The sequence below is a fragment of the Antechinus flavipes genome, chromosome 1, assembly GCF_016432865.1.
Source record: "Antechinus flavipes isolate AdamAnt ecotype Samford, QLD, Australia chromosome 1, AdamAnt_v2, whole genome shotgun sequence".
Classification (NCBI taxonomy): Eukaryota; Metazoa; Chordata; class Mammalia; order Dasyuromorphia; family Dasyuridae; genus Antechinus; species Antechinus flavipes.
Genome location: NC_067398.1, coordinates 2,803,944 through 2,831,605, shown reverse-complemented (window position 1 = coordinate 2,831,605; position 27,662 = coordinate 2,803,944). Strand labels below are relative to the sequence as shown.

Below are 27,662 nucleotides of genomic sequence, written 5' to 3'. Positions count from 1 at the left end.
GTCCCCGGCGCCCCCTCGCGGCCAGGAAGAACTCTGACAGACACGGCGGGATCACAAAAAGGAACCGCTGTCGGTGCATCTCGGGGACGACGTTGCTAGACAGCAGCTCCTCCTATAGAGAAACCCTCCGGCTTTGGGCTCGGCAAGTCCAGGGGGTCAGCCATGGCAGCCACTGGGCCCGGGGAGCCCGAGGACTGACCTGGGGCAGGCGGCTTGTCCGGCCGGGGCCCAGAGCAGGGGCCCCGCAGGCGCTTGCTGATTGGCTCGGGGGGGCTCCCTGGGGGGCTCCCCGAGCAGGGCTGTGGCAGTCGGGGACGCCGTAGTCTCAGAGGAAGATCGCACGGGCCCCGGGGACTGGGGCGGCGAGCGGGGGAGACTCGGGGCGGGGGAGACTCGGGGTGGGGGAGACTCGGGGCAAGAAGCAGGGGAGACTCGGGGCTGGGGAGACTCGGGGCGGGGGAGACTCGGGGGGGCAAGCAGGGGAGACTGGCAGCCACGCCGTCCATTAAGCACCAAACACCCTTCTAGGTTATGCTGTGCCCCCCCCCGCAGCTTCACTTCTGAGCGGGCGCAGACTCAGCCCAGGAGCCGGGCCATTTGGGATGGGGGGGCATTGGCGAGTGGGGCACTGGAGACGGCTTCAGGAGGGGAGTCAGGATTCGGGGAGGGCAGAGGGCCCCGGGTCAGAGCGAGGGCCTGTGCGAGGCTGAGTGAAGAAGACAACGTGGAGGAGCTGGGAAGGCAGGGGAGTCCAACTGCAGAGGGCCTTCGGTGCCGGCTGGCGGGTATGCCGATTATCCTGTGGGCAACGGGAGTCCCTCAAGGCTGAGGGGCCCCTTCAAGGTCTGGGCTTCCGTGCCCATCGAGTATTCTGCTGGGGGGTCCCCCTGCCTTAAGTCCTTTCTCCACTCAGCTGCCAAAGGTCTTCCAGAAGCACAGACTGAGCCCATCCCTCACTGGCCTCTGGTGCCCACCTCCGGTGCCCGCCTCTGGTGCCCACCTCCGGTGCTCGCCTTCTGTGCCCACCTCCAGTGCCCGCCTCTGGTGCCCACCTCTGGTGCCTACCTCCGGTGCCCGTCTCTGGTGCCCACCTCCGGTGCCCGCCTCCGGCTCAGATGTGGCGTTTCCTGCCTGACCTCGGCCATGCTTGCGCCTTCATCTGGGTGGCTGCCGCCTGCTGGGCTCTGGGATAGCCCTTGGCTCTCCATTTCCTGCTCCCCTCCCTCGCCGACACCTCCTGGCTTCCCTCGGGCCTCGGCTCCTCCTCAGGGGCCTTTCCTGGCCCCCCCGAGCCGGCGCTTCCTCCCCCCATTTACGGGGTCAGGGTCAGGGTCTTGTTTGGAAGGCGGGGCCCGGGCTCTGCTCTCCTTTGCCCCTCCCGAGCTTGACATGGAGCCGAAACTGGACTCGGGGATGTTGCTGCTCACGATGATAAAAGAGCGAGACGGAGGCTGGGGGGGGGGGGCGGTGCGGAGGAGCCGGCAGCAGAGGGGCAGCCTGGGGGAGGGGAAGTCTGCAGAGACAGTGAGAGACGCTGCAGGGGGCGCAGAAAGGGGGCAGTTTTCTGGGTGAAGTGGGAGGGGTGGACATCTGGAGAGAGAGAGCAGGCAGCTGCTGTGGAGAACGCGGGGGAGAAACATGCGGCGGGGGCCCAGCTGTGAGGAGCTGCTGCGTGGGGCGGGCCCTGGCGCCCAGTGGGTGGACATCCAGGGCATTTAAGGATGAGGGAGAGGTGGCCAAGGAGAGGGAGTACTTGGTTCAATGGTCACCAGTGGGTCTGTGAAGGGGGCAGGTTAAGTGATGGGTTATTGAGGGACAGATGGGAGGGTCGGCGAGTCCGGAGGCCGGGGGACGGACGGGAAGGAGGCCGGGGGGGACGGACAGGAGGGTCGGCGAGTCCGGAGGCCGGGGGACGGACGGGAGGGTCGGTAAGTCCGGAGGCCGGGGGACGGACGGGAAGGAGGCCGGGGGACGGACGGGAGGGTCGGCGAGTCCGGAGGCCGGGGGGACGGACGGGAAGGAGGCCGGGGGACGGACGGGAGGGTCGGCGAGTCCGGAGGCCGGGGGACGGACGGGAAGGAGGCCGGGGGGATGGACAGGAGGGTCGGCGAGTCCGGAGGCCGGGGGGACGGACGGGAGGGTCGGCAAGTCCGGAGGCCGGGGGGACGGACGGGAAGGTCAGTGAGTCTGGAGGCCAGGGGGACGGACGGGAAGGAGGCCGGGAGGGACGGACGGGAGGGTTGGGGAAGAGTAAGAGGAAAGAAGGAAGGACGGCAGTTGGGATCCGAGGGAAGGATTTCCGAGTCTGGGACCCGGGGTTGGGGTGATGGGGACCGCGAGAGTCTGTCCCTGTGGGCAGGACTTGGGGGGAGTGAAGGCGGAGCAGGGCAGGGGCAGACGATGAGCCAAACGCCGAGTTCCTTGAGAAGGAGGGAGGCTGCCCAGGGGCAGACTGTGAAAGGAAGCTCTGGATGAGGGCATGGAGAGGCTGGAAGGGAGCCTGCTGAGGAATGGAAATGGGGGACTATGGGATCGCAAAGGACTCGAAGGGGCCAAGGAGTTCCAACCTCTCAGAGGAGGAAAGGGAGGCCCGGGGCTGGCTGAGTGTCCTGCCCAAGGTCCCAAGGGGAGATCTGAGCCCGGTCCCTGCCTCTGGGCCTCCTGCTCCGCAGTGACTCCGTCCGCGGGCTCTGAAGGCAGCAGGGCTGACTCAGCTGAGCCGCCTTTCTGGTTGGTCTGTGGCTGAGCCAGGGCTCTGGGAGGGCCCGGGCAGAGACAGGAAGGGGACCAGGATTGTAGGGGGAGGAGCTGGGCTGACCTTGGCTGGGCCGCTGAGGCCCCCGGGCAAGTCCCTCCCTCCTCTCAGACTGGCCAGTGGGCTCCTCAGTAGGATGCAGTCTGCCCTGAGGGTCCTGAGGGTCCTAAGGGCCTAGGGGACGCCCAGGATTCTGTTGGCCACATGGGGGCTCCGAGGGAGGAAGGGGAGACGTGCTCAACAGGTGGGTGGGGCCCTCCCGACCCCACGGGCTCCCGGATTCTGGGACTCGCGCCGTCTCCTAGGGGACAGCCACAAGTGGATCTTGCTGTGGGCCCGCTCTGCTCGTCCTTTCCTAAGAATGATGTGCCCTGCTGCCCCGGAGGTCATCTGCCGAAGGTGAGAGGCGTTTCCCTCGGGGCTGGCCAGGCTCTGGCCTCCAGAACGGAAGCCGGGCAGATCTGCCAGGCCGGGAAAGCGCCGCAGTCGGGGCTCGTCAGAGGGACCCGCGGGGGCTCCGGGAGCTCGGGCTCTGTCTCGTGGGCAGAGACGCGGCCACGACCTCACACCAGCTGCGGGAGCCGGGGTTTCCCAGCTGCCTTGAGGGGCCTGACTCTATCTCTTGGGTGAGCACCTGAGGCTGGGGCCTGGGCCGGGCCCTGCTTCTGGCTCCCAGCCCTGGAGCTGTCCAAGGTAGAAGCCCGGGGCTGAGGTGTGCCCCAGCTGGAGCTTTTTCCAACCAGCTTCCCCAGGGCTCCGTGACTCGTCTCACCCCGGAGACTGGACAAACAAGGCCGGCCCAGTGGTTGGCGCGCGGGGGCCTTGAGCAGCCGGGGCAGGAGGCGGGCGCCCGCGGGGGCCAGTGCATCGGTGGGACCATCCCGCCCTTCCCGGACTGCCTCCCCCCCTCCTCTAAGCTAGGCCGTGGCAGTGCTGCCAGCCGGGGCTCTGGGATTTTGGAGGCGCTGGGTCTCGGGGGACGGGCGGGATGGGCAGCCGCCTCCCTCAGAGCCAGCGGGGACAGCGCGGTCGTCCTGGGCCCGAGCCGACCGTGACTCCCCGGCAAGAGCTCGTTCAGCGCGGGCTCGGGGACCTTTGGCGATGGAGAAGGCGGACACCCCGTGGGGGCAGCTGGGCTTGTGGGAACCGTGTGCTTACGCTGGATCCAGGGGTGCCTCTGCCTCCCCCCTCCCTGACCCCGGCTTTCCCTCTGAGACCGAGCGGAACCCATGGATCCCTCCTCCACCCAATGGCCCGCCCAGTGCTTGCAGACCCCTCTGGGTCCTTACTGGGCTTTTTCTTCCCAGATGAAAGGGGCCACTTTGTCCAGCCGACCCCCGCCTTCCCCGATTTGGGGCAGGAAGTTTCTCTGGAGACCCTGGGGCCTCCGACCGGGCTCGGGTGGTCGGTGATGCAGGTAGTCACGAGGTGGTGAGGAAGGGCCAGAGCCGGGACCGGAACCCGGGCCTGTGACTCGGTATTCCCTTCTGCCTGGGCAGCGGGCGGTTCTCGCTCCCAGCTTCTCCTCTCCAGTCCGCTCTCCATTAGGTTTCCTCTGGAAACATCCAACTCGGCAACGTGCTCACTGAAACGTGGCCTCTGGAATAGAAATTCTGGTGCAGCAGCGGAGCTGGGGGTCGTAGCGGAGCTGGGGGTTGTAGTAGAACTGGGGGGTTGTTGTGGAGCTGGGGGTCGTAGCGGAGCTGGGGGCCATCACAGAGCTGGGGGTCATAGCGGAGCTGGGGACTGTCGTGGAGCTGGGGGTCGTAGCGGAGCTGGGGGTTGTCGTGGAGCTGGGGGTTGTAGTGGAGCTGGGGGGGTCATAGCAGAGCTGGGGGGCTGTCACGGAGCTGGGGGTCATAGCAGAGCTGGGGGGGCCATTGTGGAGCTGGGGGCCATAGCGGAGCTGGGGGGCTGTTGTGGAGCTGGGGGCCATAGCGGAGCTGGGGGCCATCGCAGAGCTGGGGGGCATAGCGGAGCTGGGGGGCTGTCACGGAGCTGGGGGTCGTAGCAGAGCTGGGGGCCATTGTGGAGCTGGGGGCCATAGCGGAGCTGGGGGGCTGTCGTGGAGCTGGGGGACCATAGTGGAGCTGGGGGCCATAGCGGAGCTGGGGGGCTGTCACGGAGCTGGGGGCCGTCACAGAGATGGGGGGCCGTCACAGAGCTCGGGGGCCACGTGGGCTCCCCCACCATGGGTAGGACCTGGCTCAGGGGCCTCGGATTTAATGCGGGAGAATGTCTGGGCTCCCCACCTCACAGGGGACACACTTTGCAAACCTAATATTCCATAAAAACACGAGCCAAGCAGAGACTTGCAAGGGACGTGCAGATGGGCGGCTGGGGAGAACTTTGCCAGCAAACGCAGATTTCCGGGCAGACTCCGAGGGCCATGGGCAGGAAACGCTCCCCGAGAAGCCTCTTCTCAGCTCCCTGGCTGCGGCCGGCCCGGACGGGAGGGAGGGCGCTGGGGGCCCAGGTTCCATGACTTAGTGGAATCAGTCTGGGGGGAGGGGATTCGGGCTCCCTTGGGCTGCTCCTCTGGGAGCGAGGCAGCCTGGGGACACGGGGAGTGCTGGGAGGAAACCTGCCAACTCCTGCACGCCCGGCAGAGCCGGACAGATTCCCAAAGCCCTCCTGGCCGAGACGGTCTAAACTGAAGGAGACATTGCTGAGGAGGGAAAGGGAGGAGGGAGAAAGAGAGGGAGGAGGGAGAAGAAAGAGGGAGAGGGAGGAGGGAGAAGGAGGGGGGAGGGAGAGGAAGAGGGAAAGAGAGGGAGGAGGGAGAAGGAGGGGGGAGGGAGAGGAAGAGGAAAGAGAGAGAGGAGGGAGAAGGAGGGGGGAGAGGGAGGAGGGAGAGGGAGGAGGAAGAGGGAGAGGGAGGAGGAAGAGGGAGAGGGAGGAGGAAGAGGGAGAGGGAGGAGGAAGAGGGAGTCCATCGAGGTCCCACAGAAGTCAGTTTGGGAGTGACACAGGAGGAAAACAGGTGGCAAAGAGCACAAATGGCCAGAGCTGGTGAGTTTGCATCCCTAAAGCCGCCGGGAAGTGGAGAGGGGAGACTACATGCAGTCCTGCCCCTTCCACCCGGGGAGAGCCCCACCAGCTCCCCAGGAAGTGCAAAGCAAGCCGCGGGCGGGCTTGGGAAGCAGCTGCTTTTGCTCACACATCGTCATTAGAGCTTTCACCTGAGGAAAAAGGAGCAGGGAGGCAGCGAAGTGCCCTTTGGACGCTCCTCCTTCACCCCAAACACCAGGTCTGAAACGGGCGCCTGGGTGGTGGGGCGCTGGGCCCCCTCCTAATTAGGCTGAAGGAGACAGGAGCCTCAAGGAAGAAATGGCCTCGGGGGAAAGGCGGCAAAGACAGGAAAGTGAAAGGGGGGGGGCTCTGAGAATAGTGTGAGTATTGTGGGAGCGAACAAGGAAGAGGTGGGGAGTGGGGGGGTCCCAATACCCCCCATCTGGGCCGTTCTTCCTGTGGAAAAGGCACAGGAGAAGTCCCGGGGACACAGGCGGGGAGAAGCCCCAGCCCTCGCCTCCGGGCCGCTCCACAGCTGGAAACCATAGGTTTGAAAATAGGCAAAGCTGGGCTCGTTTGGGGGGCCCAGGTCCTGGGGGGCCCGGAAAGGTTTCGGGAGGAAGCGGCTGGAGCCTGGAAGGAAGCAAAGGGTCCGACGGGGGGCCGAGAGGAGGGCGCCGTGTGGGGGACGTGCAAGGCAAGGGGCCGAGGGAGATGGAGGCCAGTTAGGGGGCACTGGCTGGCGGTAGGACGGGCAGGTCTAGAGGAGTCCGGGGTGGGGGGGGCTGCAAACACGAGCACGGGTTTTAGCCTAGGAGCACTGGGGAGTCATGGGAGATCTCGGAGAAGGGAAGCGACGTGGTCAGACGTGCTCTGGGATGATTAATTTGGCATTTTTGGTGAGAAGCTGTTGAAGACGCCCTGGAAAAACAAGCGGGCGCACAACAGGAAGGGGGAAAGAGAAACTGAGCAGATGGGAGGCGTGCGTGACTAGTGCAGAGGGAGGGGGGGGATCGGGGAGAAAAGGCGAGAGGAGCAGTGGGAGCCGCCAGAGAGGGGACATGGAGAGCGCAGCTTAAATATGCGCTTTCTGAAATTCGGGGTTAATAAGGGAGGAAGGGCACGAGGTCCGCAGGGAGGCCCCAGGGGCTGAAGAGGAGAAATCACATTTTAAAGGCACCCACCGGCCCCGGGGCCCCGAGCTGCAGCAGAGCCGGAGAGCCAGGAAGCCAGCGAGGCTTGGAGATCCCTCCATCAGCCAAAGAGGAGGGAAAACACTCACTGTTGGGCTCCTCTAAGCCTTATGAGGGCGGGTGCTCTGTGAGCGACTGAGGGATCATGGGAATATCCTGACAAGAGGATGCGAAGCTCAAAGGTGAGAGGGACCTGAAGTCACAGGATGAACCATTGGGAAAAGGGCCTCGGTGACGATCACAACAGCTTGTGTTTACTTAGAGCTCCCGGTATTTCACAACACAACCGAGCGCTCCCTCCCAACAGTCTGTGAGGCGGACGTTGTTGTCCCCGTTTCCCGAGTAAGAAAAATGATCACGCTTGGGAGAGGCTGTTACTTATCTCCAGCAGCTTGCATGCTGCCTTGTACACAGTAGGCATTTAATAAATGCGTGTCGGATTGAACTGGGAAATGGTTTTGGCCAATGACTGTTTCCCATGAAAGAGAGAATCAGGTAACCCTCCCACGTGCCCCTTTCTTGGTCTGAACCACGGACAGTGTGATGTTGGTCAAAGGAGAATCGGTACCGGGGGAGTGAATCCAGTGGGGGGAGGCCACGACCGCTTCTTCCTGCGCTTGCTTCCTCTCCTTTGGTGGGTCCGAATCCACGAGTGCATCGGCGCAGAGAGCTCGGCCAGGAAGCCCCTGCCCGCACCAGCTGCCCCCTCTCTCCCCTCAGAGCTGCTGAGGCACTGACTGGGATGTCACGCAGGAGTCCTTCACACAAGGCGGCTCCCTGTCCTTCAGGCCGCTCTCTCTGCCCCGAGGCCGCTCCCTGTCCTTCAGGCTGCTCCCTGGCCCCGAGGCTGCTCTCGGCCCCTCTTACAAAGGGGGAAACAGGCCCAGAGACGTGGGACTCTGCCAGGGGCAAAGCTTACGGGAAATCGGGGTCCCTGGTGCCCTGGGGCCCTCTCAGAAGGCTCCAGGAGCTTCTCTGTGGCATTGTTCCCACCCAGAAAATCAGGAGACTTTGTGACCTCATCCAGGGACTGGTCGCCCCTCCCCTCCCTTCCTCCTTGCAAGCTCTTGATTAGCAAATGTCCATGAAGATAAAACAAATGGAGCCTTGTCAGAGTTCATGGGAAATACTGGACGGGGGCAACGGCAACCGTTCTCCGGGGACGGCTCCGGGTGGGGCTCCGTCCCCCTCACAGCCTCCCAGAGGCCGACTCCTGGAGGGGTTCCCTTCCACCGGTGGCAGAGCCCCCCCAGTGGCCTTGTTCCTCGCCCATCTCTGAAACAGCCAGAGGCAGAACTCAGCCCGGCAGGGAAGGTGCTTCAGAGGCTGGGGGTTGGGCCAGTTCTCTGTCAGAGCCCAGGGGCTGGGTAAGGGTAGGGGAGGTCTCCCCTCGACCCCTCTCCTGTACCAGTCTTTTCCTCAGAACCCGGACCTTATGCATAAATTTGCTCAGCAAGCTTGTGGTTCTCTGTTCTCAACAGCTGGCTGGGTCATGGGGCACAGTTCACAGGCTAACAGAGGTCTCCCTGCACATGGTGAGCCCTCCCAGGGGTCTTAGGGTTTAATTTGGAGAGCTCTGGAACTTATTCCCAAATGTCCCTCTTAGGGAACAGGCAGGGGGAGATGGGCCCATAGTGTCCCTCTTAGGGAATGGGCAGGGGAAGGTGGGCCCACCATCTTGAAGCTCCAATTGGGAAATACAGGGATGGTCCCTGGTTTGTGCACTGCCCGAGGTCACGGGAGCAGCCGTCCTGAGATGAGCCTTCCAGGCCCCTGAGTGAGTGTGGTAGCAGGGACTGGGACCAGGAGAAACCTCAGTCTGAATTGTGCCTCTGATTCTTATGGCCAGTGTGGCCACCCAACCGCTCTGAGGCTCAGTCTGCTCCTCTGTGCGCTGGGGATAATGACAGTGCCAGCCTCAGTTTCCTCGTCTGTCAAAAGGGAGTAACAATCCCAGCGTGGTCGTTGTGAGGATCGAACAACATCATGTTTGTGGAGGGCTTGGCAAACTCTAATACTATAGAAACAGTTCTCTTTTTCTGGCTTTGACTTCATTTAAATTAAGTCCCAAGCTCTTGATATGATCGTGGAGTCCTGTGAACATAACGAGGCGTATTGTAGTAACACTTGGGTTCAACTTTGGTTACATTTTTTTAAATTCCTTTTTTCCCAAAGAATACAGATCTATTTTCTTTTCCTCCCACCTTCGCTGCCCCGAGGGAAAAAACGGTGAAACAGTTTTTCAGAGGGAATAAGTGCAGTCAAGTGGGATGAATTTCCACGTTGACCATGTCCTAATAACCTGAACCCACGTCCTGAACCCAGCGTTCGTTGGAAACCTCGAAAAACGCTTCGTCTAAGGGATTTTTAGTCTTTCTCCGAGAACGGCAAATGTGCCCCGTCTCTTTCTAGCAAATTAACAGCTGAACATCGTCACTCCCCCTCCGTGGGGCTGGGCCCCGGGTTCTGTCGTGACTGGCGGGCGTGAACCCCCAAAGTATGACGCAGGGCTGCGGTCACTTGTTGCTTCTGCTCTTCAGGCGCGTCCGTTCCCTGAGCCAGGCTGCCAGCTGGCAGGAAGGGGGGAGAGCGCTAACCGAAATGGCAAAGAATTGGCACGTCTGGGGGGCGCCGGATCCCCGTGAGTCACCGGTACCTGGCAGGCTTGCTTCCGTTTCCAGGCACCAAGCCCCGGCGAGCTCGGGAGACTGCATCACTGCCCGAGTGGGCGTCAGCATCTACACGGACACGGGTTCTAAATAGCTTCTACCGTACCTTGACTAGGCGGGGCTGTTCCTGAGGCGGCCGGGGGACCGGCAGGCTTTGGGATCCAGCCCCGGCTCTGCCTTTTTCTAGATGGATGACTGAACAAGTCCCTGCCTTTGTCCCACAGGGCCTCTGGTTGGCTGGATGAACAGTGAGTTCTCCTGGCCAAGCCCTGCCCAACCACGCGGGGTCCGGCTCGCTGTCCGCTTGAGTGGAGGCACGGTGGGGCCGCTCCCCCGGGGAGCCCCTGGTTTCAATGCTGTGGCCGCTTCCCCTTTTCCTGACCCCCATCAGACCCAGTCGCAGCCCAAACTACATGGCAGCAAAGCCCTCCCGCGCTTCCTGGGCGCCCGGCTCCAGGGGTGCCCCCTTCTGCCTCCTCGTCCTCACAAGCAAGAGGAAAAGGGCTCTCCGTAGTTCCTGGGGCTCCGAGGGTTTCTGGGAATTCGTTAGCGCTGAGCGACTTCCCAGAGTGACGATCGCCTCCATCCCACGGAAGCCTGTGGACGCCGGGCTTTGGGCGCCCTTCCTCCCTCTGCACTAGTGTGGAGGCCGGGTGGGAGGGGGTGAGCCTAGGCTAAGACGGCACATTCGGGGACATGTCTGGCTCCTGCGGCTGCCACTCTCAGTCTCCCTCCCCAAGGTCAAAGGTCCCGACAAAGCTGGTATATGAAGCTAGCTGGATACAGGACAAATAGGCAAAAAGCAATAGAGGAAAGGCACCGGAGCTAGGGGGGCTCAGGGAAGGCTTCCCATGGGAGGGGAGCTTTTAGCGGGGACTCAGACAAAATCATTATTGTGATCATAACGATCATTATTAATTTTAATCACCAAGAATCATCAATTACTAGTGATGAATAATTATCAATGAAAATATTACTATTAACAATCATTAATAAAAATAGTATCAATACATTAATGATTTATTAATAATCACAATTAATAATGCATTAGCATCTAGTAATAGAGAAGCCCAGAGCAGCATTTAAATGGGCTGGAGGGGCTCTTGGTCAGAGCCATCTCTGTGCCCTGAGGAAATGGGAAGGATGAGCTAGTGACTAATTTCAACAACTGTAAACTGTCTACTGCTCTTTAGTTAAGTAGCGGCAGGAGGTAGGACTGCTGGGCTTACAGTCAGGAAGACCCGAGTTCTAATACTGCCCCGTACACTTGCTAGCTGGTGGGACCCTGAACAAGTCAGGCTTTGTGTCTTGGTTTCACAAACTGTAGAATGGGTATCATAGTGATAACACCTACCTGCCAGGGTTGTTGGGGAGATAAAATGAGAGAAATTCTCATAAGGGGCTTAAAGTGCCCCTTAACGCTTGCTGCTGTTGTTCTGTTACCCTGGTGCGGCCGCTCCCGCCGCCATCACTCTAGTTCATAGCTGCCACGACGTTAGTCCTTGTGCTTTTCTGCCCGGGTCTCTCCTCTGGGCCCCTTTGTGGGTCTTCCCCAAACTTGGGTGAGTCTCTCCATTCAAAACCAGGAGGCAAACGGGGTCTTTTTCAGTCTGCTAACCCTCCAGCATCCCCGTCGGCTGGCTAGCCAGCCCAGGATCCCTCCTCACCTGCGATCGTGTGCGTTGGCAGCCACGGCGTCCCCGTGGCGCGCTGAATTTCTCCTACTTGCGGATCACGCTGGTCCGCTCTCGTCTACTTGCTGTCGCCGTGATCTGTCCGGTCGTTCCCCGACCACGGGGCGACTGTTTTATTTCCAGCCTTTCTGTTGTAACCAATCCCCCTGTCTTTGTAACTGATCCCTGAAGTCCCTTAAGGACGTTTGAGATGAAACTGCACACAAGACGGTGTCTGCAGAGGGCCCCACGAAGCCCTACATCGACGCTGGTGACGATGATGGCGACCGTGGCGGTGACCTGGTGCTCCAGCTCCGGGAGCCCTTGAAGCCGAGCTCAGGGGTCTCCCTGGGACCCTACCCCGACTTCCAGGGGAAGCCAAGAGGTGTCTGTTGGTTTCTCCCTCAGTTGGCGCTGACTGTGGGGCTCCAGAGCGGGCCCATGTCTCGCCTATCGGCCAGACCCCCCCCCAGTTGGTGACGTTCTCACGGGGATGGGTCTCAGGCAGAGGGAGCCAGAGCAGACACCCCGTGGGTGGCCGGGAGGACCCACATCGGGGAGAGGCTAAGGAGGCTGAGTCGGCGCCGGAGCTCTCGTCCCTGGCCTCGGGGCCTGGGGACCCTGGGAGTTTGCTCCTCGGATCCACCTTCTTCCCCTACCCAGCTGCCCTTAAAGCCTTAGCAGGGGGGACAGAAGCAGACCGGGGTTCCCCCTCGCCATGGAAAACAAGGCTAGTTTTTGGGATGAGCCTTGAATGACAGCCTCCTTTTCCTTATTTCAGGACACCGAGGAGGCCTTGACCATTCTTTCAAGTATCTGAGCTCCAGAATAACGGAGAGGCGGCTCCAGAGCTCGTTAGGGCCCTCGGGTCGAGGCGGCCACTGTGGAAAGGCGGCGGGGCCGGCCCAGAGGGCCGTGTGCCCCGTGTTCAGCCCCCAGGGCGGCTTCCATCCGGGCCCCGCCGAGAACGGGGCCTCCAAGCCCAGGGTGGTGACCGTGGTGAAGCCGGGGGGCCAGCCCCTCAGGAAGATCACCCTGCTGCTCAACAGGAGGTCGGTGCAGACGTTCGAGCAGCTGCTGGCCGACATCTCGGAGGCCCTGGGCTTCCCGCGCTGGAAGAACGACCGGGTCCGGAAGCTGTACAGCCTCAAGGGCAAGGAGGTCAAGAGCGTGTCCGACTTCTTCCGCGAGGGAGACGCCTTTATCGCCATGGGGAGGGAGCCGCTGACGCTCAAGAGCATCCAGACGGCCATGGAGGAGCTGGCGGCGGCCAAGCCCCGCGCGCCGCCGCTGCCTCAGCACGGCTGGCCGCCCGCGCCGCTCCAGAGCAGGCTCTGCGGCAAGGCCCCGAAGGCCGAGCGGCCCCCCGGGGAGGGGGAGGGCGCCGAGGCCGAGGGGAAGGCCGCGGGCCCCGAGGAGCGGCCGCGGCCCCAGCAGAAGCGGCTTCCGGAGCAGCCCGCGAAGCCCAGGCCCGCCCAGGACGGCGGCGAGAAGCACCGGGACAGCCCGCTGGAGAAGAGCTCGGGCGAGATCGTCCGCTGCGAGAAGTGCAGGCAGGAGAGGGCCCTGCGCGGGGCCCGGCCGCGGCCGCCGGAGCTCTCCCTGGGCAGCAGCGAGCTGGACCTGGCCCGGGCGCCCCGGCGCGACCCCGGGAGGCTGGTGAGGATGCGGAGCTGCAGGGGGCCCCTGCGCGGGCCCGCTCCGGCCGGGGAGGAGGTGCGGTGGAAGGGCGAGGGCTGGCGCGGGCGCCCCCGCACGCCCAGCCCGGAGAGGCCCGGGAAAGCCTCGGAGAAGAGGGAGCGGAGGGACGCGGACGGCCACGAGCCTCCCGAGCCGGCGGCCAGAAGCAGACGCGACGGCGGGGAAGCTCCGGCGCCCCCGGAGGGGGCGCTCAGGGAGCCCAGGAGGGGCCCCAGGAGCGTCCCCAGGGCCAGGCAGAGCGGCTGGCTGCTGCGGGAGCGGGCGCAGGGACCCCCGAGGAGCCCCGAGGCGGACCGGGAAGCCCGGGATCCCAGGGGCCGCCCCGCCGACGAGCCCAAGGCCCGCGCGGCCGGCAAGAAGCCCCGGCTGGCCGAGGCCGGCAAGGCCGACGTGGCCGCGCACTACGAGGTGGGCAAGGTCATCGGCGACGGCAACTTCGCGGTGGTGAAGGAGTGCCGGCACCTGGGCAGCCAGCGCGCCTACGCCATGAAGATCGTGGACAAGGGCAAGCTGCGGGGCAAGGAGGGCGTGGTGGACAGCGAGATCGCCATCATCCGCAGCCTCTCGCACCCCAACATCGTCCGGCTGCACGAGGTCTACGAGACGCCCGCCGAGATCTACCTGATCCTGGAGTACGTCCGCGACGGGGACCTCTTCGACGCCATCGTGGAGAACGTGAAGTTCAGCGAGCGGGAGGCGGCCGGCATGATCACCGACCTGTGCCGGGCCCTGGTGCACATGCACGAGCACCGCATCGTGCACCGGGACCTCAAGCCCGAGAACCTCCTGGTGAGTCTGGAGCCGGCGGGGGGCGGGGCAGGCCTCGGGGGCGGGGCAGGCCTCGGGGGCGGGGCATGGGGCGGGGCAGGCATCGGGGGGCGGGGCACGGGGGCGGGACAGGCCGCAGGGGGCGGGGCACGGGGTGGGGCAGGCCGCGGGGGGTGGGGCGAGATCTCTTGGGCGGGGCTTGGGGAATGCCTTGCTTGTGTGCTGTTCATTTTCCGGGGCGGGGAGGGGTCACTGCCAATCATCTCCGCTCCCTCCCCATAGAGCCCCCTCTTGTCATACCGGGGTGTCCAACGTGCTTACACCCGGTTTGTCACTGAGACCCTGCGAGGCCCCGATTTCTCTGGTTTGAAATCATTTACCGTCTGCGAGGAACCTGGTCCTGGTGCGCGCTGGTCCCATTGAAAGCCCTGAAAACATCGTCAGAAAGCCTGGGGGGGGGCAGGGCGCAGCTTCCCCGCGGGGCCTGGGGAGAGCGCGGCCCGTCCGGCCCTGTCCCTGTCACATACACCCCCCCGCCCCCCACTCAGTTGTTTGCCTCAGTCACTGGGTTTGCGGGTAGGAAGGGACCTTCCTCAGAAGGAATCCTCCCAAGCCGCCTCCGGGAAGGCCCCGGGGCAGGGACTCACCCCTCCGGGACGGCCCCGGGGGAGGGGCTCACCCCTCCGGGACGGCCCCGGGGCAGGGAGGCTTTCCTGAGCCTCGTCTCTTTGGGCACTTCCCCCTCCCCTCCCCCCAGGCCTGCAGAAGCAGAGCAGGCTCATCCCTTCCCAGGGGACAGAGCTTGTGCCCCCCCTTCTCTTCTCCAGCCTAAGCCCCCCCACTGGCTTTAGCGGATCGTCCCTGCAGCTGCCCTCGGGGCCCCTTCTCATCTGGGTCCCGGACCCATGGGTTCGCCCCGTCCTTCAGCCCCGGGGACTGCGCTTGGCCCCGGTGCTCCGTGAGGTCCGAGAGGGCGGCACAGGGGGACCACGGACACGGACGCAGCCCCCGGCCCTGCACTGACTTGTAGGCCGGTGGGGCCCCAGCCCCCCAGCCCTCCACCAGAACGCGGGGCTGACTTGGAAGCTCAGGCTGGGTTTCCTCGGCCGGAGCTCTTCCCGCCCCCTTGCTCATCTTAGGCCCGGTGGCTCCGTCCTTTCTCACACTGTTCTTGGCCAAAACAAAAGCCCGCGAGCCGCCGCCGCCGCCGCCTCCCTGCCCCCGTTGTCCGGGTCCCGGCCCCGCAGAGGCCCCTTTCTCGCACCCGAGCTCGGGGTCTTTCTCCCCCCCTCTGGGACACCCCCCCTCGCGGCTGCTGCTCCCCCTCCCTGGGCCAACCTCAGGCGCCCGGGCGTCCCCGGCTGTTTGTAGAGGGGCCTCAGGTCCCGCTTGTCCTCGGGCTTCTCCGCCCGCGCCCTGAGCCGCTGATGGCCCTGACAGAGGCAGCCAGGAAGCGCCTGATCCTGGCCTTAAGTGGGGGCTCACGGCAAAAGCCAGAGAAGGCGGGATCGGGGCTGGCCTTGGGCAAGTCGGTGCTCTGGGGGTTGTTGGGGAGGCGCCCCCCACAGGAGCCCCGAGGAGCCCCCATTTTGGTCACCTCAGCCCACGCCAGAGTCGCCATCAGCCCCAGCACCAAGTCGTGCCCCTGAGCCTCTCGGCCCGGCACGTGGCGCCTGAGACCCCGCGAGAGCCAGGAGGCGGGCTGGGGCGGTCTCACACACAGAGGGCGAGTCTGGGGGTCACCCAATGGGGTGGGCCCGGGGTGCTGCAGGGGAGAGGGTGCTGGGGGCCGGAGCAGACAGAACAGGGCTGAAAGGGCTGCTGGGAATGTCCTGGGCAAGCCTCCCAGTCTGGGCTGGGCTGGGCTGTTCTAGGCTGCTCTGGGCTGTTCTAGGCTGCGCTGGGCTGTTCTAGGCTGCACTGGGCTGTTCTAGGCTGCACTGGGCTGTTCTAGGCTGCACTGGGCTGGGCTGTTCTAGGCTGCGCTGGGCTGGGCTGCTCTGGGCTGTTCTAGGCTGCGCTGGGCTGTTCTAGGCTGCGCTGGGCTGTTCTAGCTGCACTGGGCTGTTCTAGACTGCACTGGGCTGGGCTGCTCTGGGCTGTTCTAGGCTGCGCTGGGCTGGGCTGGGCTGTTCTAGGCTGCGCTGGGCTGCACTGGGCTTTCTAGGCTGCTCTGGGCTGTTCTAGGCTGCGCTGGGCTGTTCTAGGCTGCGCTGGGCTGTTCTAGGCTGCGCTGGGTTGGCCACACGGGGGCTGGTTGAGATGGGAGCGCAGGCACCTGCTGCCATCTTGTGACCAGAAACCAGGGTTGCAACGTCTCAATTGCTGGCACACCTACTCTGCGCCTGGGGCTCTCCAAAGGAAACCGATTCAGGGTTCCCTCCCTGGGGTCCTGTTGGAGTAATCCATCCCCTCCCAATTAAATCTCCTTCCGTTGGTTGGAAAGACATCCCCCGGGCACACAAGGAGAACAGTGCCCAGTGCCCCAGAGCTGAGGGGCTCGGACCCCCGGCTCCTCTTCCAGTCAGAAGTTATGCGGGTCCCCCCTCCCTCTGACGCCGTCCCCTTCGCCAGAGTTGGTTGAGAGAATGCAGTGTGACCGCAGAGGAATTTGAACACAACAATGTGTGTGTCACGTTGACAGGATGTGTCGTGAGCCCCAGAGGGCTCTGAGGGGGCTGGAGATCAAGATTGGGGCATCCTGGGGCACACGGCTAAAGTCTCCTTGGCCCACGGCTAGAAACCAAAGGCTGTGAGTGTGAGAGTGTGAGTATGAGTGTGTGTGAGTGTGTCTGTGTGTGAGTGTGAGTGAGTGAGTGTGTGTGAGAGTGAGTGAGTGTGTGTGAGTGTGAGTGTGTCTGTGTGTGAGTGTGAGTGTGTCTGTGTGTGAGTGTGAGTGTGTTTGTGAGCATGAGTGTGTGTGATTGTGTGTGAGTGTGAGTGTGTCTGTATGTGAGTGTGAGTGTGTTTGTGAGTGTGAGTGTGAGTGTGAGTGTGTTTGTGAGTGTGAGTGTGAGTGTGTGTAGCACGGGTGGGGGGATGGCCAAAGCTACCTCTGATGTTTGAGGGGCTGTTGGGCGGAAGCCTCCCCATCCATCCTCGCGGGCCGCCCTTCGCTGGCAGTGCTTTGAGGAAGGATTCTCGGCGCCGGGGGAGGCTTGGCAGAGTAAGCTGGGGGTGGGATGTAGACACAGGCACTGGGAGGCCCGGCGGCCCCTTCTCGTTTCCCCTCCTGGTTCCCCCTCCTGGTTCCCCCTCCTGGCTCCCCCTCCTGGTCTGACGCTGCAGGGTTTAGTTGTTAAGTCCTGACTGACTCTATGACCCCTCGGGGGCGTTGGCAGAGCTGACTGGCCGTTACCTTCTCCAGTTCATTTTGCAGATGAGGGAGCTGAGGCCCAGGGAGGAGTGACTTTCCCCGGCAGCTAGTTGTCAGGGGCTCCAGGCCCAGGCTCCGCGGCACCACCAGGCCATCGTTTATAGAACTGAGCGTTCGAACCCGTCCCCGACATTTCCCGGCTGTGGCCGGTCTCTTCCCCGCTCTGGGCTCGGTTTTGTCAGGGGCCCTAAAGGCCTCTCCCTCTGACGCTGTGGGACCCCCTTTCCCTGACGCCGCTGAGGAGCGCTGTCTGTGGGAGGGGGCGGGGGGCGGCAGGGACGCGCGCCCCGTTTCCCGCTCTGGCTCCAGACACGATCCCGGAGAAGCGCCCGCAGCGGGCAGAGGCCCGGCATCCCAACCTAACCCGCGCTCGCCTCTCCCGGGCAGGCCCTGCGCACGCGGGGCTCCTCGCCGGCGTTTGCACGGGGTGGGTGTAGGAGCGAGCGCACCGAGTGGGGAGCTCAACCGGGGCTTCGTTCCCGCAGGTCCAGAGGAACGCTGACAGATCCACCACCCTGAAGCTGGCCGACTTCGGCCTCGCCAAGCACGTGGTCAAGCCCATGTTCACCGTGTGTGGGACCCCCACCTACGTGGCCCCGGAGATCCTCTCGGAGAAAGGTGGGTGGGGGCCAGCTCCGGGAGGGTTCTCGAGCCGCAGGCCGCTCCCTGAGCTGTCGCCTCCCGGTGTGTCCCGGCTGTCACCTCCCGGTGCTGTCGCCTCCCGGTGTGTCCCGGCTGTCACCTCCCTGGCGCTGTCACCTCCCGGCGCTGTCACCTCCCCGTGTGTCCCGGCTGTCACCTCCCTGGCGTTGTCACCTCCCCGTGTGTCCCGGCTGTCACCTCCCTGGCACTGTCACCTCCCCGTGTGTCCCGGCTGTCACCTCCCTGGCGTTGTCACCTCCCCGTGTGTCCCGGCTGTCACCTCCCTGGCACTGTCACCTCCCCGTGTGTCCCGGCTGTCACCTCCCGGTGCTGTCGCCTCCCGGTGTGTCCCGGCTGTCACCTCCCTGGCGCTGTCACCTCCCGGCGCTGTCACCTCCCCGTGTGTCCCGGCTGTCACCTCCCTGGCGTTGTCACCTCCCCGTGTGTCCCGGCTGTCACCTCCCTGGCACTGTCACCTCCCCGTGTGTCCCGGCTGTCACCTCCCGGTGCTGTCACCTCCCAGTGTGTCCCGGCTGTCACCTCCCCAGCACTGTCACCTCCCCGTGTGTCCCGGCTGTCACCTCCCCAGCACTGTCACCTCCCCGTGTGTCCCGGCTGTCACCTCCTGGCGCTGTCACCTCCCCGTGTGTCCCGCTGTCACCTCCCTGGCACTGTCACCTCCCCGTGTGTCCCGGCTGTCACCTCCGGTGCTGTCGCCTCCCGGTGTGTCCCGGCTGTCACCTCCCTGGCGCTGTCACCTCCCGCGCTGTCACCTCCCGGTGTGTCCCGGCTGTCACCTCCCTGGCACTGTCACCTCCCCGTGTGTCCCGGCTGTCACCTCCCTGGCACTGTCACCTCCCCGTGTGTCCCGGCTGTCACCTCCCGGTGCTGTCACCTCCCAGTGTGTCCCGGCTGTCACCTCCCCAGCACTGTCACCTCCCCGTGTGTCCCGGCTGTCACCTCCCCAGCACTGTCACCTCCCCGTGTGTCCCGGCTGTCACCTCCTGGCGCTGTCACCTCCCCGTGTGTCCCGGCTGTCACCTCCCCAGCACTGTCACCTCCCAGTGTGTCCCGGCTGTCGCCTCCTGGCGCTGTCACCTCCCCGTGTGTCCCGGCTGTCACCTCCCGGACACATCCCGGCCGCCCTCTGCTGGTTGCTCATGTTGTTGTTGCCTCATAGCTGCGGGAGCTTTTGGGGAGGGCGGGCTGTGTGGGAGGAGCTGCTGCGGGGGGCAGAGGAGGGCCCCGAGGGCAGGAAGGATGGGGATGGAGCTCGCTGTGGCTGATGCTGGGGGAGCCGGAGCCTGCTCCCACTCTGTTAGTTCAGGGATTAGGGGGTGCTGATGTTTCCCTTTGTGGAGGCTGGCACAGAGGGAGGCTGGCACAGAGGGAGGCTGGCACAGAGGCCGAATGGGCTCGGTTGTGCTGAGGGGCACCGCAGAGATAGCTTTGAGGAATAGGAAACGGGGCTGCCCATTTTACGCAGACCTGAAGGCCGAGCAGGAGAGTTTTGGACTCGGGGCTGTGGCCGGGGGAAGGGAGGGGGGGACCAGTCAGGGCTGGGCCCGAGCACTGGGGGGACCCGCGGCTCTGGGAAGCCTGGCTGGGAGGGCGCAGGGGGGGCGAGGGAAATTGTGCCCGAACCCTGCAAGGTGGGAGGGCCGGCCCCCCACTGGGGGTGGCAAGGAGCGGATGGGGGGGCAGGAGGTGGGGTTTAACAGAGGCTTGTTGGATGGAACAGAAGCCTCTGCAGACGGATGGAGGAACCGAAAGAGAGCCGGGCCAGCGGTTGTGCCCGGCCCCAGACTGGGAAGTGGCCCAGGGGAAGGGGTCGAGGTTCCGAGGTTGGGACGAGAAGAATGGCCGTACCAATGGACATGTTGATGGTGCTCTAGAGCCCCCACCGAGCTTCCCAAAGCCCTGGAGATGCCCACGTCTGGCTCTCTCTGCTTCTGGCTTTGCCACTTGGCAGATGTGCCCACACAGAAATAGCCCAGAGCCTGAGGGCACAGCACTAGAGACCTCGCGCAGGCTGGTACCGGCCCGTTGGCAGGCTGGTACAGGGCCATTGGCAGGTTGGTACTGGCCCGTTGGCAGGCTGATACAGGCCCCATTGGCAGGCTGATACAGGCCCCGTTGGCAGGCTGGTACTGGCCTGTTGGCAGGCTGATACAGGCCCCGTTGGCAGGCTGGTACCAGCCTATTGGCAGATTGGTACCGGCCCATTGGCAGGTTGGTACCGGCCCGTTGGCAGGTTGGTACCGGCCCATTGGCAGGCTGGTACAGGGCCATTGGCAGGCTGGTACCGGCCCTGTTGGCAGGTTGGTACTGACTCATTCTTTGTGTACAGTCTTTCAGCTCTCTCTGCACAGGGGCTCTCAAGGGGCTTTCCTTTTTTTTTTTTTTTTTTTTTATAAATTTTATTTTATTTAATAATAACTTTGTATTGACAGAATCCATGCAAGGGTAATTTTTTACAACATTATAAGGGGCTTTCCTAAAACTCGGGCCGGAGCACTGTCGGCCAGGGGTCCTATCCCTGGGCTGCCTCCCTGTCTCGTCCCTCTTCGTGCCTACTCTGTCCGGCCAGATGGGGGTGCTTCCTGTCCCTCCCACAATGACACCCGAGGTCCTCCGCGGGTCCTTGGCTGGGTCTGCCTGCTCCCTTCTCTGAGAGCCAGGAGGTCCCAGGATCCCAAGCATGGGGCCGGAAGGAGCCCAGAGGCAACTCCCACTCATTTTACAGAAACTTCCTCCAGAGAAGGGCTATAAGTGGCAGAGTCATGATTCAAACCCAGAGCCCTGGACCCCAAAGCGCCCCGCCTCCTGCTGCCTTCCAAGCACAGTCCCCCACTTCCTCCGAGGCTCTGGCTGAGCAGCCTCTCCCTCTCCTCCTCCAGAAGCACTGTCCCTAGTGCCTTGTACGCCTCCGAGCCCACAGGAAAGGCCGTGTTTTCTCGCGCCGCTGGGGACGGCTGCGTTCTCTTCCGGGTCTTCACTGTGTAGATTAGAGCCGAGTGCTGACGAGCGCTGCCCAGGGTCCGTCCCAGCTCGCGGGTCGTGGAGGGCAGAGGCCCGCGCCGGCCTGGTCGCTGTCTCCTCGCCCCGTTTCCGAATCATGGATCGCCCGCTGTGTCTGCCCCAGTCGCAGCTCTCCGTCTCCCAATTTAGAGAAGGGTTCCCATGGTCTCTAAGGGTTAACGTGAAAACCCAGTGAATCCCCACTAATCCCGGAGCAGTTCTGGCCTCTGGAACTTTGCCCATCTTGGGAAGTGGCTGCCCCAGGGTCTCCTTTGCCCCCCTAACCCGGGTCCCTGTCTCGAATCTGGGGAACCAAGAGCCCTTCTTACCTTGTAGAGGAGGAGGAGGGTTGTGTCCCATGGCTCCCAGTCACGTGGCCCTCAGTCCCGGGACATCGTGTCTCTGCCCTTGCTTCTCTATTCCTCGAACTCCCTAAAAGGGGAACTGCCCCTTGGCCGGGTCTTTGGCAGTTACGGAGGCGCGCACGGACCCACTTACTGACAGGCGGCACGTCCCGCTAACAAGCGTCCTTTCTCTGCCTTGGTCGGCCTTTTTGCTGCCGTCCTCCGCCCGCAGTCCGTGCCTGGTGTACGTTGTGTCTATTTCTGTAACGTCCGCGTTGTTCCTCCGGCTCGAGAGTCGGGCCCTGGGGACAGAGCTCCCCCACTCCCCGTTATCTTTCTATCCCCAGTGTCTTGTGGCGCTCCCGGAACATTTATTGTCGTTCGGTCCCTTCCCAGCCGCGTCCCGTTCCTCCTGAGCCCCCTAGGAGACGAGATCGTGGGGGCGTCGGCCATCTCCTCCTCCGACTGCAGTTGCAGTTGAGGAAATTGAGGAAAACAGGGTTCGGTGACTTGCCCAGGGTCGCCGAGGGCCCGCGACTGGGTTTGCCCGCAGGTCTGGCACTACCCGCTGTGCTGCTGGCATTGGTCCTGCCGCGGAGCAGCTCTAAGCAAAGACTACGGGCTGCTTCTTCCACTCTTGAGTTGGAGCTTTCCTCCCTCCCCTCCCCGTTCCCACTGGGCTCCTGGAGAGGGCCGGGGCCCGGCGACGCGGTCGGCTCCAGCTCCCGGCGGCCGCCACTTTGTCTGCAGGGGCAGGAGCCGCCCCTCGCGGCCTTGGTGAAACCCTGCTGGCTGGAGGAGGTCAAAGGGGCTGTAGAAGTGGTTCAGGAGGCGGGGGTGGCCAGGGAGGCAGGAGGGAACCGGAAGTGCTGCCCATTAGGACCGGGACCCGGCTGTTCCAGAGCCTCGCTCTCCTCCCGCGGGGGCAGACAGGGCACAGACCCTCCAGGGCTGACCTTGAGCATCTCCAGTGGGAGAAGCTTCCAAAGAGCAGGAGGCTGAGGAATGAATGGAGAGGTCTGCGGGGGGCAGCTGCCAGGGGCCGCGCGCTGGAGAAACGGGAGCAGAGTGAAGACGGGTGGGGGCGGCCCCAGCGGAGGGGGGCGAGCTTTCCAGCTCCTTCTTGTCCGGCTGCTCGGCCCACACCTAAAGGGGAGCCCCGACTGCTCGGGCCCCCCGCGTCTCCTCGTTCTCCCGGACGCCACGGGCCGGCCTGGGGGCAGAGCCCCTTCAGCCTCTTTCCCCTTTCTTCCCCAGGGTACGGGCTGGAGGTGGACATGTGGGCAGCCGGCGTGATCCTCTACATCCTGCTGTGTGGCTTCCCTCCCTTCCGCAGCCAAGACAGAGACCAGGAGGAGCTCTTCGCTATCATTCAGCGCGGACACTTTGATTTCCTCAGCCCGTACTGGGACAACATCTCAGAGGGTACGTGGGAGACCTTCCATCCTGGGGGCTGGGAGAAGGACAGAGGACGGAGTGTGGCCTTATCTCCCCTAGTCCCCTGGGAGCTGGGGGAACCCTGAGCCCCCGCAGCCGAGCCCCCGATGCCCCCTTGGTCCCCGCAGCTGAGCCCCCGGTGCCCCCTCGGTCCCCGCGACCCAGCCCCCGGTGCCCCCTCAGCCCCCGCGACCCAGCCCCCGGTGCCCCCTCAGCCCCCGCGACCCAGCCCCCGGTGCCCCCTCGGCCCCCGTGGCCATGAGGCTTCTTCTGACCCAGAGCCGGCTCAGCGGCATTTCAGTTGCTTTTGGCCTGTCCCGGGGGTCAAAATTGCTTCCCCTAATGAAAAAGCCTCCCATTCGGCCTTGTTTTTGCTGTGATTCTCCAACAGCTGCCAAGGACCTGGTTCGCCAGCTGCTGGTGGTGGACCCCAAGAAGCGCTACACGGCCCACCAAGTTCTTGAGCACCCATGGATCAAGGCCGGCGGGAGGGTGAGCCCTGTTAGCCCGCAGAGCGAAACCACGGCTGCCAGCGAGCTCTCCGCCCGGAGCCAGGGCAAGGGCGTCCCGGAAAGGGACCCGTAGAGGGAGGGACCTGCTCTGTGTCTGTGAGCAGCCTCCAGGCCCAGCTCCTAGGGAAGCACCTGAGGCAGAGATGGATGGGAGTCGGGGCGTGGCGTGGGGAGAGAGACCACCAACCAAAAAACCCTGACAGAAAAAGGGAGGGGGAGGAGAGAGGGAGAGAAAGGGGGAGACAGAGAAGGAAGAGACACAGAGAGACAGAGACAAAGAGATATAGAGACAGAGAGACAGAGACACAGACAGAGAGACAGAAAGAGACAGGAAGAGAGACAGAGACAGAAAAAAGAAGAGAGAGAGAGAGAGAGAGAGAGAAGAGAGAGAGAGAGAGAGAGACAGACACACACACAGACACAGAGACAGAGATAGAAGGAGATAGAGACAGACACAAAGAGAGAGGGGGAGAGAGAGAGACAGACAGACAGACAGACACAGAGAGATAGAGACAGAGAGAGAGAGGGAAGAGAGAGGGGGAGAGAGAGAGAAAGAGAGAGAGACAGAGACAGAGAGGGAAGAGAGAGAGAGAAAGAGAGCTAGAGACACAGAGAGAGAGACAGAGAGATAAACAGAAAGAGACACAGAGAGAGGAATAGAGACAGAGACAGAAAGATAGAGACAAAGACAGAGAGACAGAGACAGAAAAAAGAAGAGAGAGACAGAGACAGAGACACAGAAAGATAGAGAGATTTAGAGACAGAGACAGAGAGAAGGGAGAGAGAGAGAGAGAGAGAGAGAGAGAGAGAGAGAGAGAGAGAGAGAGAGAGAGAGAGAGAGAGAAAGACAAAGACAGAAGGAGAGAGAGATAGAGACAGAGAGGGAGGAGAGAGAAAGAGAGATAGAAAGAGAGACAGAGACAGAGCGATAGACAAAAAGAGACAGAGAGGAAGAGAGACAGAACACAGAGAGAAGAGAGACAGAGACAGAGAGACAGAGACAAAGACAGAGACAGAGACAGAGACAGAGAAAGATAGAGACAAAGAGAAACAGAGACAAACAGACACAGAGACAGAGAGAGACAGAGACAGAGACAGAGAGAGACAGAGAGACAGAGGTTCAGATTCATCGAGGAAAGACTCCCGGTCTCCCTGGCAGGTTTCTGTCTGCCCCTTCCTCCCTCCTCGGGCGGAGGTGGCCCCCTGAGGGCAGCTCTCTGGCCCTGTCACACCCCGTGCCTTGCACCTGTCCGGCCCCTCAGCGATGTCTGCTGAATCAAACTTTTCTATCTGAAGTATTTCCAATCAGTGGAAACGTAGAGAGAAGCTGTGTGTGTGTGTGTGTATGGGGGGGGGACTGAGGGGGAGGAGGCTATTACTGGGTCCTGCTGTGTCCCCTTTGTGATGAATTTATGTGAAAATTGTGTGGATTAGGGAACCCTCTCTCCCCCCGCCCCGGGCTGCCCCAGAAGCTGCATCAGCAGGGACACCAGCAGGGGCTTTGTGGGAAATAAAGCATTTCGTGAGAACTCAGAGGCTCGGGCTTCTCCTTCTGGGCACTGCCCCCCATCGCCCCTCCCTCAACTCCCCCCCTCACCATCCCCTCCCCTCCCCAGGTAGAGCTCAGCCCCTCCTCTCCCTCTTCTCCTCTCCTCCTCCCCCCTCCAGGAGGCTCCAGGACTCCTGTCCTCCAGGTACAGAATCATCCCACAGCAGAATCTTGAGTGGTGCTGGTGGCGGGCACTGGTGGGCACTGGTGGTGGGCGCTGGTGGGCACTGGTGGCGGGCACTGGTGGTGGGCGCTGGTGGGCACTGGTGGCGGGCACTGGCGGGCACTGGTGGTGGGCACTCCTTGGCCCCTGCTGGGCAGAAGGACGTGTCTTGTTCCTTGGCTGAGTCCTGACCAGGAAGGCCCCACCTGGCGTCCCTCCTCCCCATCCCCGGTCCTTGAATGGCCATCCTTGGACCTGGCTTCCCAGCCTCCCCTCCTCCTCTGGCTTTCCCTGGGACACTTTCCCTCCCCCATCTGCCACCTGCCTCTCAGCTAGCCCCCCCCCCCCAGTCCTCCTTGAGCTCAGGTTCTCTCCCCCCCTCCCCGTTTCCTGTGTCTGGTGTTTGACACATCATCTTCCCCAATTGGACCTTGAGCTCCTGGGAAAGCCTTTGTCTGCCGGTGCTCATCATACAGTAGGTGCTCAAACAATGCTGGTTGGATGATTATTGATCGCCAAGAAGTGGATAAAAGGTACCGGGCGAGAGCAGGAAGCTGCCCCTGGAACAGGTGAGGTCTCCTGCAGGAGGCAGCTCTTGAGCTGAGGCTCAAAGAGGCAGAGAAGGGGAGGGAGGACAGCGGGGATGAGGGCATGGAGCCGGGGCCATGGAGGGTCGTTGAGAAAAAATCTTCAGTTTCCCTGGTGCGATTCTGCTCACCTGGCGCAGACCAGAGTCTGCCCTGTGGGAGGCGGGGCCACAGACGCTCAGGCTCCCAAAGCTGGACGGAAGGGCAGAAGCCACCAAGCTCCGCCCACCCCTGGGCCACCCCTTCTCCAAGCTCCCATTCCCCGCTAATTCCACTTTTGGCCAGCTCCCATTTTCAGAAACTTTGTCCCTCCCGACTTCAAGCCCAAATTGGCCCAGGTTGCAAATTGTACCCATTTCCCTGGTTCTGTCCTCTGATACCGAGCACTATTAAGTCTAATTCCTCCCACACCTAAATCCTTCATGTCCTTTAAGAAAACAATTTTACCTCCCATGAATCTTTTTTTCCTTTCTTTTTTTAACTGAACAATAACATTTATTAAGCGCCTATTAGATAGTGAAGATAAAATGCAAAGGCTGACACAATCCCTGTTTGCAATGAGTTTATGTTCTAATGGGTGAGATAAGAAGTAACTAAAAATAAATACAATATAAAGTGAATAAATAAATCCAAAGCGGTCTGGGGAGGTGACCACGAAGCTCTTGTTCATCAGGCTAGCCATGTCTCTGACCCATTCGTTCACCCCCTTGGTGGTTTTCTTCTGAACTAGAGGGAATGAAGTCCCCCCCACCCCCCACCGCCTCCAGCCCTCTGACCCTTTGGTGTCCAAACGGCTCGGCCTTCTGGCTCCTGCCTGGCTCCACGATGTTGCAATTATTTCTTTCCGGCTGCCTTCTTATCCTTGATCCTTGACGGGGAGCTCTGGAATTAGGCTCTACTATTCCTGGGAGTTTGCATGTGCTTCTATTTTTTTTTATTTATAGGATATCAGGGCAATTGCCTTTGATCAGTTTCTTGAAAGAGAATGTCTACACTCCTTTTTTGCTGGTGATTTTAAGATAATCCCATTTTTAAAAAATCCAATACTTCTTAAGAGATCTCTTTCTGCTATATTTCCCAGATCAATTGTTTTTCCAGCTCCTTTTCCCTAACTGTTCCTTGATTTTTTGTTAAAGTTGGGCTTCTCCTGGGATGGAGGGAGCCACTATTCCATGCTCCGGGTCGTTTATGCAGCTGGTTTCAGAACTCGTTCTGGAGGACTGGAAGCTTTCAGTTCTTCTAAGTTAGATCTAAAGAGAGGTGTGTTTACGCCTCTCCGGGGCTCTGGTCTGTGAGCGGCCAGAAAACTCTTTTCCACCCTGGCTTCCTGCTCCCCTGTGGTCAGAAGCTCTGGCGTGCGGAGAGTTTTGTACTGGATCCTGGAGGCGATCGAGTTTATCAGGGAGATGAATGACATGGTCCAAGGCGAACCCAGGTCCAAATCTGGACAATGCAACAGAGCCCCGCATCCGTGGGAGCAAAAGCATCCACGCACTCTCCTTCTGACCAGCGGTTTGACCCCCACACGATCTGAGAGCTCCAGAGGCTGCGGCTCCTGGTTTGCTTGAGTGGGGCCTGTCTGGACTGGCCGCCCGCAAGCCTTTCCTGCGGGAAAGCTGTTTCATCTTGTCCTTTTGTAGATTCTGCCCGCTCCAGAATTCGTCCTTGGGCGGTATTTAAGGTTGTTTGAGGGGAATTGGGGAGAGCTCAGGAGGTCCCTGCCCTTTCTCTGCCATCCTGGCCCTGGCTTCCAGGAGAAGTTCTGGATGAGATCAAGAGTTCAAGAGGGATTTTGTTGGGAAACCTCCACGTTTCACCATCGCCCAAAGTTGGCCAGCTTCAAACCCACAGCCTGAATGCGTGAGCCATGACGTGGAGGCATCTGTGGTCCCATCTGCCCTTCTCCTCTCAAACCTCGTTGCATTAAATGCTCAAGGAAGAAAAACCAGGGTCATCTTGACAGCAGAAGGGGCTGGGCGACTGGAGTAGCCTCCTCAGGGGTCTGTCAGCATACTCTCCTAAAATTCAGGTCTGAACACAGCACCCCCTGCTCAAGAAGAACCAGGGACTCCCTAGTGCTTTGGGATGGAGTGCACACCTCCCTCGGGCACTGAAGCCATTCTTTCTAGGCTTCTTACTCATGGTTTTCCCACACCAGGTTTGTTGGAGGAAAAATGAGAAAATGGATGAATTGCTCTTCAAACCTTCCATCATTGGATAAAGGCAATTGTTATTTTTAGTAGGAAGACGGCCGCTTTTG

General features: G+C 62.0%; 2 protein-coding genes across 2 annotated transcripts; one reads left to right on the top strand and one right to left on the bottom strand.

Moving 5' to 3' along the window:
* Positions 1 to 1,765: 1,765 nt before the first annotated feature.
* Positions 1,766 to 3,635, bottom strand: LOC127550363 (mucin-1-like). Its single transcript, XM_051983053.1, has 3 exons — positions 3,528 to 3,635; positions 3,020 to 3,247; positions 1,766 to 2,503 (listed from the first exon to the last, which is right to left on the bottom strand). The coding sequence occupies exons 1-3, from the start codon at positions 3,633 to 3,635 to the stop codon at positions 1,766 to 1,768; spliced, it is 1,074 nt and encodes a 357-aa protein (XP_051839013.1).
* Positions 3,636 to 12,085: 8,450 nt separating this feature from the next.
* On the top strand, positions 12,086 to 23,454 carry DCLK3 (doublecortin like kinase 3). Its single transcript, XM_051977497.1, has 4 exons — positions 12,086 to 13,792; positions 17,633 to 17,765; positions 22,412 to 22,579; positions 22,983 to 23,454. Exons 1-4 carry the CDS (start codon positions 12,512 to 12,514, stop codon positions 23,174 to 23,176), a joined length of 1,776 nt encoding a protein of 591 aa, XP_051833457.1. The 5' UTR covers positions 12,086 to 12,511; the 3' UTR covers positions 23,177 to 23,454.
* Positions 23,455 to 27,662: the final 4,208 nt, after the last annotated feature.